At 39.1% G+C, this 12,779-nt stretch overlaps 1 protein-coding gene across 1 annotated transcript; it reads right to left on the reverse strand.

Annotated features, from left to right (window-relative positions):
- Positions 1-2,184: 2,184 nt before the first annotated feature.
- On the reverse strand, positions 2,185-4,388 carry LOC106095234 (mucin-2-like). Its single transcript, XM_059360907.1, has one exon. The coding sequence runs from the start codon at positions 4,322-4,324 to the stop codon at positions 2,561-2,563; it is 1,764 nt and encodes a 587-aa protein (XP_059216890.1). The 5' UTR covers positions 4,325-4,388; the 3' UTR covers positions 2,185-2,560.
- Positions 4,389-12,779: the final 8,391 nt, after the last annotated feature.

The following is a 12,779-nucleotide window of genomic DNA, read 5'->3' on the forward strand; positions in this document are numbered from 1 at the left end:
CGAAGGAGTAAAGCTAGCCGCTTGAAAATTTGCACAAATACTTCTTATTAGTGTAGGTCGGTTGGTATTGTAAATGGGCCACATCGGTCCATGTTTTTATATAGCTGCCATATAAACCGATCTTGGGTCTTGACTTCTTGAGCCTCTAGAGTGCGCAATTCTAATCCGATTGAAATGAAATTTTGCACGACGTGTTTTGCTATGATATCCAAAAACTGTGCCAAGTATGGTTAAAATCGGTCCATAACCTGATATAGCTGCCATATAAACCGATCTTGGGTCTTGACTTCTTGAGCTTCTATAGGGAGCAATTCCCCTCCGATTTGGCTGAAATTTTGCATGACGTATTTTATTCTTACTTTCAACTACTGTGTCGAATAAGGTTCAAATCGGTTCATAACCTGATATAGCTGTCATATAAACAGACCGGGGATCTTGACTTCTTGAACCTCTAGAGGTCGCAATTATTATCCGATTTGGCTGAAATTTTGTACGAATTTTCTCTCATGACCATCAACATACGTGTTTATTATGGTCTGAATCGGTCTATAGCCCAATACAGTTCCCATATAAATCGATCTCTCTGTTTTACTTCTTGAGCCCCCAAAGGGCGCAATTCTTATTCGAATTGGCTGACATTTTACACAGGTCTCCAACATTTTACACAGGTTACCAAACCGGACCATATCTTGATATCGCCCAATAGCAAAGCAAATCTTTTCTTACATCCTGTTTTGCCTAAGAAGAGATGCCGGGAAAAGAACTCGACAAATGCGATCCATGGTGGAGGGTATATAAGATTCAGTCCGGCCGAACTTAGCTCCCTTTTACTTTTTATCCATAAGCAGCTTCACGTCGAAGATGGGCTATATCGGACTATATCTTGATATAGCCCCCATATAGGCCGATTTGGGGTTTTAAGCCCATTTATTTTCCGATTTTGCTGAAATTTGGGACAGTGAGTGGTGTTAGGCCCTTCGACAGCCTTCTTAATTTGGACCACATCGGTACATATTTGGATATAGCTACCATATAGACCGATCCGCCGATTTAAGTTCTTAGGCCCATAAAAGCCACATTTATTATCCGATTATCCTGAAATTTTTACAGTGAGTTGTGTTAGGCCCTTCGACATCATTCTTCAATTTAGACCAGATCAGTCCAGATTTGGATATAGCTGCCATATAGACCGATAGCTCGATTTAAAGTCTTGCTCCCATAAAAGGCGCATTTATTGTCCGATGTCGTCGAAATTTGGACAGTGAGTTGTGTTAGGCCTTTCAACATCCATCTTCAACTTGGCCCAGGTCAATCCAGATTTGGATATAGCTGCCATATAGACCGATCTCTCGATTTGAGGTTTTAAGCCCATAAAGGCGCATTTATTGTCCGATGTCGCCGAAATCTGGGGCAGTGAGTTATGTTAGGATCTTTGACATCCTTCTTCAATTTGGCCCAGATCAGTCCAGATTTGAATACAGCTGCCATATAGACCGATATCTCGATTTAATGTCTTGGCCACATAAAAGACGCATTTATAATCCGATTTCACTGAAATTAGATACAGTGACTTATTTTAGGCTTTTCGACATCCGTGTCGTTTAGGCTTTGCCTCTAGACCAAAAAACATGCCTGTACCAAATTTGAAGACGATCGGATGAAAACTGCGACTTGTACTTTGTACACAAATTAACATGGACAGACGGACAGACAGACGGACGGACAGACAGACAGACGAACATAGCTAAATCGAATCTGAAAGTGATTCTGAGTCGATCGGTATACTAATCAATGGGTCTGTCTCTCTTCCTTTTGGGTGTTACAAAAAAAAATCACTAAGTTATAATACCCTGTACCACAGTAGTGGTGGAGGGTATAAAAAGCATGCATTTGTAATGACACAATTTGTGTCTCAAAAACCTACATGAGCCCATTTGCCTGTAGTGTTTGCGATAACTGTTCTACATAATAAACGCTTTCGCTCAGAAGAAGAGTGGCATGCATGTGATCAATTGGTGATCATTCTAACCTTTTCTATAACTTAATTATCATTATCAATGTAATCAATAAATGTGACGTAAACTATAACATTTCATTTAACTACGATAGGCAAGATAAGCACCACAAGATAACAAAAGTTATGGAAATTGATTTTAGTTTAATCAGCAGTAAAAGAGACAATAATTGAAAGTATATAGTCGTTTATTTCGTATTTTTTTATTTTAACAGTCAGAATGACACTTCAAAGACCTTCTTTTATTTCAACTGGTGTATAGTTGCTGTGTACGGAAGATGCGATGAAGTAGTTATGGTAGTTTTAACCATAAAAGATGCTCCGCTGTTCGTAGAAACGTTAATCAATGATAGCTTGGGATGACGCATTTTCCAATTTTCTTTAGAAATCCACTGATTTTGGTGGCGGTTCCCATGTTGTGTTTTTTGACGATGAACTATGTATTTGCGAGTATGATTGTAGTGTGGTCTCCAGGTCGAATATTTCGAAATTGGTATCCATGTAGTATTGACGAAAGGTGGACTGACTCCAGCTTAAAGAAAAACGTTAATTTTGGTGGTGGTTCCTATGTTGTATGTTTTGATGTTGGCGGTTATGGTAAGTGAGTTGTCTCCAGTTCGAATAATTTGAAGGTAGTATCCTAGTAGTATTCATGGCAGGTGGACTCCAGGTTGACGAATTTGTTGGTGGTACCCATGTTGTGTTATTAGAAGGAGGTCTCCAAGTCGATGTGTTGGTGGGTGCGCTCGATGTTGTATGATTGGATGGTGGTCTCCAGCTCGAGTTGTTAGGGGGGCTCCATGTGGTGTTATTTGATGGTGGTCGCCATGTCGAGTTGTTGGGAGGACTCCATGTGGTGTTATTAGAAGGTGGCCGCCATGTCGAGTTGTTGGGAGGGCTCCATGTGGTGTTATTCGATGGTGGTCGCCAGGACGAATTGTTGGGAGGGCTCCATGTTGTATTAGAGGAAGGGGGACTCCACGTAGTATTATTGGATGGTGGTCGCCATGTCGTGTTGTTGGGAGGGCTCCATGTGGTGTTATTAGATGGTGGTCGCCATGTCGAATTGTTGGGAGGGCTCCATGTGGTGTTATTCGATGGTGGTCGCCAGGTCGAATTGTTGGGAGGGCTCCATGTTGTATTAGAGGAAGGGGGACTCCATGTAGTATTATTTGATGGTGGTCGCCATGTCGTGTTGTTGGGAGGGCTCCATGTGGTGTTATTAGATGGTGGTCGCCATGTCGAATTGTTGGGAGGGCTCCATGTGGTGTTATTCGATGGTGGTCGCCAGGTCGAATTGTTGGGAGGGCTCCATGTTGTATTAGAGGAAGGGGGACTCCATGTAGTATTATTTGACGGTGGTCGCCATGTCGTGTTGTTGGGAGGGCTCCATGTGGTGTTATTCGGTGGTGGTCGCCAGGTCGAATTGTTGGGAGGGCTCCACGTGGTGTTGTTGGAAGGTGGCCGCCATGTCGAGTTGTTTGGAGGGCTCCAAGTGGTGTTATTAGATGGTGGTCGCCATGTCGAGTTGTTGGGAGGGCTCCATGTGGTGTTATTGGCTGGTGGTCGCCAGGTCGAGTTGTTGGAAGGGCTATATGTAGTATTTGAGGAAGGAGTACTCCATGTTGAATTATTTATTGGAGGGCTCCATGTGGTGTTATTAGCTGGTGGTCGCCAAGTGGAGTTGTTGGGAGGGCTCCATGTAGTATTTGAGGAAGGGGTACTCCATGTTGAATTATGTATTGGAGGACTCCATGTAGTGTTATCGGCTGGTGGTTGCCATGTCGAGTTATTAGGAGGGCTCCATGTTGAATTATTGACTGGTGGAATCCATGTGGTATTATTAGATGGAGGTCTCCATGTCGAGTTATTAGGAGGACTCCACGTCGAATTATTCACCGGTGGTCTCCATGTTGAGTTATTAGAAGGGCTCCAGGTCGAATTATTCACTGGTGGGCTCCATGTCGTATTATAAGAAGGTGGTCTCCATGTCGTACTATTTGATGGAGGACTCCAAGTCGAATTATTCACTGGTGGGCTCCAAGTGGTATTATTGGATGGTGGTCTCCAGGTTGAATTATTTGAGGAAGGACTCCAAGTACTGTTATGTTGAGGATGATGATGTCGCCAGGCTTTGTGTTTATCATCATAATGTCGACTTTTGTCACGATATTTTCGCTCTCCATCATATTCACGATAAGGCTTCCCACTCAAAAATTCTCTGGATTCTCCATGTCTCAAGGGAAATCTGCGCGCCTCTAAAAGACCAACGCATAGCAGCAAGGCTGCTAAGAATACAGTCGCTTTCATACCGACTCCAGCGAATAGCGACTTTTAACACACCTGCTAAGTTTGAAGGCAGACGGTTAACTATTTTTGCAAATTTTTTCAGTTGCTATTTTATACTTTATTGGGTATTACTTGAACTCATTTGAAAAGGCTTATCACTATCAATTTCGCAGTCTATTATTAAAATATTAGATATAGATATATTTGTTTTTTCACTTCACTTAATAAGTGATACATCAATAATTGTTAGATTTTTTTTTTTTTTTTTTTCGTTACTGTAGTATTTATGGCGACTTATCTTTTTTTGATGAATCATAAACAGATATATTGTATTTTGTTGTTGCCAGATTTATTTTTCCGAGAAAATTAAATTTGTTCAATTAGTATTTTAGCTTTTTTTGGCTATTCTGGTAATTTCAATTTTTTTTTGATTGTTTCATATTGATTAGTGGGACTTAAGCCAAATGAAATGTCTTCCAATGACAATTTTATTTATATCGTCCCACTGGAATTGTTAATCGGCTAAGGATAATGTCCCTAGGTGGTAGATAAGAAAGGATATTGGTTGGCTGGCATTTCAGCTTGGATAAGTTCTTGGAAGAGATGGAAGTGAAAATTCATCTTAATAAAGTGGATTTAGAACACCTGTAGCGCAGAGATACCAAGTGGTGTCGCTATGCGGCAAGCCGTTCGGACAAGCCATAAATAAGAAGGTCCCTTACCATTGATCTTAAACTTGAATCGGCTGCACTCATCGATATGAGAGAAGTATTCCCAGTTCCTTAAAGGAATTTTCTTTCTGAGCAGTACAAAATATTCAGGTTTGAAAGCGATGATAAATATGCAGTATATAGAAGTCGATATTCGGCATTACGTCGCCATACTATTTGGTACTGAGACCGATTTGAAATACGAATTTTAGGATTTGCTTTCCCGAATGATAGTATCGGAAGGTGGATTCTGTATTTGAGGATTCAAGGATTCAGGTAACCCGATTTTCTCAATATTGGTACGTCACTGAGACTGGCGAAATCCTTGAATGGCATTAACAGTCTTCAAAACTCTGAATTTATGTTAACAGTAAGGCGAAATTTAAGGCCATAGATTCGAGAACAGTTAGATCAAAACACATAATTTCATGAGTTACGTATTTTCGATTTTCGCATTTTTATGCCAAACACGGAAGAATGGGTTATATTCATTTTGTTATTCCATTTGCAACACATCGAAATATGTATTTCTTGATCGTCGTAAAAATCTAAGACGATCTAGCCATGTCCGTCCGTCTGTCCGTCTGTCTGTAGAAATCACGCTACAGTCTTTAAAAATAGAGATATTGAGCTGAAACCTTGCACAGATTCTTTTTGTTTATCCATATGTAGGTTAAGTTCGAAGATCGGCTATGTCGGACTATATCTTGATAAAGCCCCCATATAGACCGATCTGTCGATTTAAGGTCTTAGGCCAGCTAACGCCACATTTATTATCCAATTTTGCTGAAATTCGGACAGAGAGTTCTCAACATCTTTTTTCATTACGTCTCAGTTTGGTCCATTTTTCGGGCAAAATTTCAACAAATATCCTGTAAAGGGAAAATTTCAATAAAATATGTCTCAGGCCCTGGACCTTCTAAATTATTTTTCTAAAGGAATTTTTTGACATAGTTTCTTAAGACAAAATTAACATTTTCCTAATAACAAAACTTCCCAAAGACAAGATTTCAACGACATTTTTTCTCAACTTACAATGAGTTTCAGTTTTTTTAAGACAAAAATACAATAATTTTTTTCTGTAGACTCAACTTTAATAAACGTTTTTCTAAACGACTTTTTTTTCTTACTCACGCCTCACGCTCTAAATAATTTGTTGAAACAAAATTTTAATGTTTTATTTTAATTATTTTAATTAAATAGTAATGAAATTGGTTCTATACAAAAATTTTGAATACATTTTAGTGAAATTAAATTTTCTCTTAAGACAAAATTTCAATAAAATTATTTCTAGAATTAGTTCGACAAAATTTGAATGACATTTTTTGTAGGGCCAAGGGCAAAGTTTGGCCTTTGCCCGGACTTCTTGAGCCTCTAGAGGTCGCAATTATTATCCAATTTGCCTGAAATTTTGTACTACGGATCCTCTCATGCCCATCAACATACGTGTTTATTATGATCTGAATCGGTCTATAGCCCGATACAGCTCCCATATAAATCTATCTCTCTATTTTACTTGTTGAGCCCTCAAAGGGCGCAATTCTTATTCGAATTGGCTGACATTTTATACAGTTCTCCAACATGTAATTTAATTGTGGTCCAAACCGGACCATATCTTGATATCGCTCTAATGGCAGAGCAAATCTTTTCTTAAATCCCTTTTTGCCTAAGAAGAGATGCTGGGAAAGGAATTCGACAAATGCGATCCATGGTGGAGGGTAAGATTCGGCCCGGCCGAACTTAGCACGCTTTTACTTGTTCTTACTTTATATGGAACAAAAGTTTCCTTGGAATATTTATTTTGGACAATTAAAAAGCTTTTAGTGAAATACCGTGCTACGAAAATAGTATATCGCTTGACTGACTGTTTAACAATATAAGTACCTTTATCTGAATCCCATATGATCTTTATTGGTCTACCAATTTAAGTTTGGATGTAAGGTGTACTCCATTCTTAAAATACTTTATTTCAGTTCGATACTCTCACGATATCTGATTTAGTGGTGTTTTCGGGGGTGAGGTAGTCCCCCAGACACTTGACCCTGAGAAACTATCAGCATCGTGCTCTTCTCTCAAATACCATTCATTTAAACTACATATTGCCATTGGTTTAGGGAAGTTTGCACGATGAGGCTTCCCCCATACACATCGCCCCAAAATAGGTTATCAAATTCGTTTTCTAAACTCAAATACCTTTCATTTGAGCCACATATTGGCATGGTCGAAAAATTATTACGCTTTGGGCGTTTTTTTGTAGAAGGAGTGATGCCCTAAATACATGGACATACATTTGGATGTCAAATCCGTATTCTACTACCAAATACCGTTATTTGAGCCCCATATTGCGACGGTCAGTAAAAAATTGCTTTTTGTGGGGTATTTTGGGAAAAAATTGGTCCCGAAATTGGGTATCAATTCTTGCTCTACCCCCCAATTCCTTTCACTTAAGCTCCACATTGACATGGTCGGTAAATATGCCCGATTTAGGGGTGTTTTGGGGATTGGGGTGGTCCCCCAAACACTAAGCCCGGAAAATATATTACCAACGTGCTCTATTCTCATATATCTCTATAAGATTTATTTGAACCCCATATTGCCATTGCCCTCAATATTGGATATCAAATTCGTTTTCTAATCTCATTTAAACTCCTGATTGCAAAAGTCAGCAAATATGTCCGGTTTGGGGTGTTGGCCCTAAAAACTATAAATATTTAGTTCCACTCTCATTAAGACCCAAATTGTCTTGGTGATCAAATACGTCCTATTTGGGGGTTGTTATGGTGGTGGGACGTCCTCAGACAGTTGGCCCCAAATGTTGATATCAGATACATTTTCTACTCCCAAATACCTTTAATTTGAGCCCCATATATTCATAGTCGGCAAACATGACCGGCTTGAGGGGTGTTTTGGGGGACGGGTGGCCACTCAGTGAGTTGGCCTTGAAAATACATATCAGATTTATGTTCTACTCTAAAAACCCTCTTATTTAAGTCTCATATTGGAAAAGTCAGCAAATACTCCCTATGGTGATGCTGTGGGGGTGGGGTGGTCCAATAGACGCTTTTCCAGCACATTGATATCAGTTCGCGTTTTACTCCCATAGACCTTTCATTTGAGCCCCATATTGCTATGGTCGTAAATTTGTCCCCTTTGGGGCATGTTTTTGGGGAGAGGCGGTCCCCCGAAACACTTGGTCCCATATTTGGATATCATATTCAAATTATACACCAAAATGGGCTTAAATACCCCATAATCCCATGGTCAGTAAATATGTCCTGTTTGGGGGTGTATTGGGGACGGGGTGGATCCCCAGAAACGTGGTCCCACATTTGGATATAAGATTCGTATTCTATTCGCAAATACCTTTCATTAGAGTCCCATATTGCCATGGTAGGTAAATATGTCCGATTTAGGGGTGTTTTGGGTTTTGGGGTGGTCCCCCTAACACTTTGTCCGTCAATTGGATATCAGATCCTTTTTTATCCTAAATACCTTTCATTTGAGCCCCATATTGTCGCGATTGGTCTAAATATATGTTTGGTACGTTTTAGGGTGGGACGGCCCCCCTAGGTAGCCCATCCGAAATTTGGATACAAAATTTTTACTTTGAGGGTACCACATGAGAGCACACAAAATTTCGCTTAAATTGCACCTCCCATCTCAGAGATCTGGCGTTTCTCAAAATTATAGTAAAGGGGAAACAAACAAACAAACAAAAAACCAAACCAAAACAAAAACAAGTAAAAGCGTGCTAAGTTCGGCCGGGCCGAATCTTATATACCCTCCACCATGGATCGCATTTGTCGAGTTCTTTTCCTGGCATCTCTTCTTAGGCAAAAAAGGATATAAGAAAAGAGTTGCTCTGCTATTAAAACGATATCAAGATATGGTCCGGTTCGGACCACAATTAAATTATATGTTGGAGACCTGTGTAAAATTTCAGCCAATTCGTATAAGAATTGCGCCCATTGGGGCTCACGAAGTTAAATAGAGAGAGCGATTTATATGGGATCTGTATCGGGCTATAGACCGATTCAGACCATAATAAACACGTTTGTTGATGGTCATGAGAGGATCCGTCGTACAAAATTTCAGGCATATCGGATAATAATTGCGACCTCTAGGGGTCAAGAAGACAAGATCCCAAATAGGTTTATATGGCAGCTATATCAGGTTATGAACCGATTTGAACCTTATTTGACACAGTTGTTGAAAGTAAAAATAAAATACGTCATTCAAAATTTCAGCCAAATCGGATAGGAGTTGCGGCCTCTAGAAGCTCAAGAAGTCAAATCCCCAGATCTGTTTATATGACAGCTATATCAGGTTATGGACCGATTTCAACCATACTTAGCACAGTTGTTAGATATCATAACGAAAAACGTCGTGCAAAATTTCATTTCAATCGGATGAGAATTGCGCACTCTAGAGGCTCAAGAAGTCAAGACCCAAGATCGGTGTATATGGCAGCTATATCAGGTTATGGACCGATTTGAACCATACTTGGCACAGTTGTTGGATATAATAACAAAACACGTCGTACAAAATTTCATCCCAATCGGATAAGAATTGCGCACTCTAGAGGCTCAAGAAGTCAAGACCCCAGATCGGTTTATATGGCAGCTATATCAGGTTATGGACCGACTTCAACCATACTTGGCACAGTTGTTGGATATCATAACAAAACAAGTTGTGCAAAATTTCATTGTGATCGGATAAGAATTGCGCACGCTGGAGGCTCAAGAAGTCAAGACCCAAGATCGGTTTATATGGCAGCTATATCAGGTTATGGACCGATTTGAACCATACTTGGCACAGTTGTTAGATATCACAACGAAACACGTCGTGCAAAATTTCATCCCAATCGGATAAGAAATGCGCACTCTAGAGGCTCAAGAAGTCAAGACCCAAGATCGGTTTATATGGCAGCTATATCAAAACATGGACCGATATGGCCCATTTACAATACCAACCGACCTACACTAATAAGAAGTATTTGTGCAAAATTTCAAGCGGCTAGCTTTACTCCTTCGGAAGTTAGCGTGCTTTCGACAGACAGACGGACGGACGGACGGACGGACAGACGGACGGACATGGCTAGATCGACATAAAATGTCACGACGATCAAGAATATATATACTTTATGGGGTCTCAGACGAATATTTCGAGTAGTTACAAACAGAATGACGAAATTAGTATACCCCCATCTTATGGTGGAGGGTATAAAAAGAAAAGAAAACAAAACAAAACAAAACAAAACAAAACAAAACAAAACAAAACAAAACAAAACAAAACAAAACAAAACAAAACAAAACAAAACAAAACAAAACAAAACAAAACAAAACAAAACAAAACAAAACAAAACAAAACAAAACAAAACAAAACAAAACAAAACAAAACAAAACAAAACAAAACAAAACAAAACAAAACAAAACAAAACAAAACAAAACAAAACAAAACAAAACAAAACAAAACAAAACAAAACAAAACAAAACAAAACAAAACAAAACAAAACAAAACAAAACAAAACAAAACAAAACAAAACAAAACAAAACAAAACAAAACAAAACAAAACAAAACAAAACAAAACAAAACAAAACAAAACAAAACAAAACAAAACAAAACAAAACAAAACAAAACAAAACAAAACAAAACAAAACAAAACAAAACAAAACAAAACAAAACAAAACAAAACAAAACAAAACAAAACAAAACAAAACAAAACAAAACAAAACAAAACAAAACAAAACAAAACAAAACAAAACAAAACAAAACAAAACAAAACAAAAAAAAAAACAAAACAAAACAGAAAGGGGTGGACCCCCAGAAACGTGGTCCCACAATTGGATATCAGATTCTTATTCTTCTTGTAAATTCCTTTCATTTGAGTCCCATATTGCCATGGTCGGTAAATATGTCCGATTAAAGGGTGTTTTGGGGCTTGGGGTGATTCCCCAAGCACTTGGTCCGGCAATTGGATATCAGATATTTTTTCTTATCCTAAATACCTTTCGTTTGAATACCATATTGTCGTGATTGGTCTAAAGGTATGTTTGGTATGTTTGGTAGGTTTTAGGGTGGGGCAGTCCCCTAAGTACCCCATCCGAAATTTGGATACCAAATTTTTATTTTTAGGGTACTATATGAGAGCACACAAAATTTCGCTTAAATCGCACCACTCATCTCCGAGATCTGGCGTTTCAGAAAATTAGGGTAAGGGGTAGGGTCCGCCCACCCTTCAGATATCAAAAAATGTAGTACCCTATTTTCACCACGGGGTCATTATGCACCATCTGTAAAAATTTCAAGAAAATCGTTGAGCCGTTTCTGAGTCTATAAGGAACACACAAACATACAAACAAACATAAATTGATTTTTATATATAAGATTAGCCGTTACAACTTAAAAAGACAAATCTCAAATTGCTGTGTACCAACTGGTAGCCTTAATTTCCAGGCAATGGACACTGAAAGCAATGGAAACCGGGTTTACCAATTTGACGACAGACGAGTTGTAGCAACAACTGCAGCGGAGTTAATGAGCGCGCCTTCTGTTGTTTTGTTTTATGGGAGAGTGACTCCCATAGTTTCCACTTCACCGTTCGAATTTGAAATGTCGCCAGCACTTTTGCATCGTATTACACTTTCAATCGAAAAACCATTCCATTTCTGATCGACGCGGGTGTCATTGATTCCCACAACAATAGTGCCAAAAAGGGCGAAGATAATTCACAATTATGTAAATTTATTCGGGGCATCTGGTCTGTCTTTGAAACAATAGGAAAGGTAAATTTAACATTCTCGATCAACGGGTATTCATTTCAGCATGAATTCTTTGCAGTGAATGTGCCAGTACCACCAATAATAGGTATTGATTTCTTATCATTCAATGAAAGCACGATTAACCTGCAAGCTTTACGAATGGAATTTTCGAACGGTTGTGCGAATATTAGTTTACGCTGCCAAAATGCCAGCGATACTATTTTCTTGGTTGACACTGTCGAGCTGCCACCACGTTCGGATACTTTAATACGAAATCCGAAACCAGATAGCCACTCTTTTAAATTCGGTATGATTGAATCATCTCAAATGCATGTCCATTGGAGGGAGTGATGGTAGGACGAACGTTGTTTACATCCGAAGAAGAAACCATTCCCGTGCGCATAATCAACACAACGAATCTTAAATATAACAAGTAAAAGCGTGCTAAGTTCGGCCGGGCCGAATCTTATATACCCTCCACCATGGATCGCATTTGTCGAGTTCTTTTCCCGGCATCTCTTCTTAGGCAAAAAAGGATATAAGAAAAGAGTTGCTCTGCTATTAAAACGTTATCAAGATATGGTCCGGTTCGGACCATAATTAAATTATATGTTGGAGACCTGTGTAAAATTTCAGCCAATTCGTATAAGAATTGCGCCCATTGGGGCTCACGAAGTAAAATAGAGAGAACGATTTTTATGGGATCTGTATCGGGCTATAGACCGATTCAGACCATAATAAACACGTTTGTTGATGGTCATGAGAGGATCCGTCGTACAAAATTTCAGGCATATCGGATAATAATTGCGACCTCTAGGGGTCAAGAAGTCAAGATCCCAGATCGGTTTATATGGCAGCTATATCAGGTTATGAACCGATTTGAACCTTATTTGACACAGTTGTTGAAAGTAAAAAGTAAAAATAAAATGCGTCATGCAAAATTTCAGCCAAATCGGATAGGAATTGCGCCCTCTAAAAACTCAAGAAGTCAAATCCCCAGATCTG

The sequence above is a fragment of the Stomoxys calcitrans genome, chromosome 1 (assembly GCF_963082655.1).
Source record: "Stomoxys calcitrans chromosome 1, idStoCalc2.1, whole genome shotgun sequence".
Taxonomy (NCBI): domain Eukaryota; kingdom Metazoa; phylum Arthropoda; class Insecta; order Diptera; family Muscidae; genus Stomoxys; species Stomoxys calcitrans.

What these genes read in the sequence shown, in the direction of transcription:
- LOC106095234 (XM_059360907.1), bottom strand. Translation starts at nt 4,324, where the DNA reads ATGAAAGCGACTGTATTCTTAGCAGCCTTGCTGCTATGCGTTGGTCTT.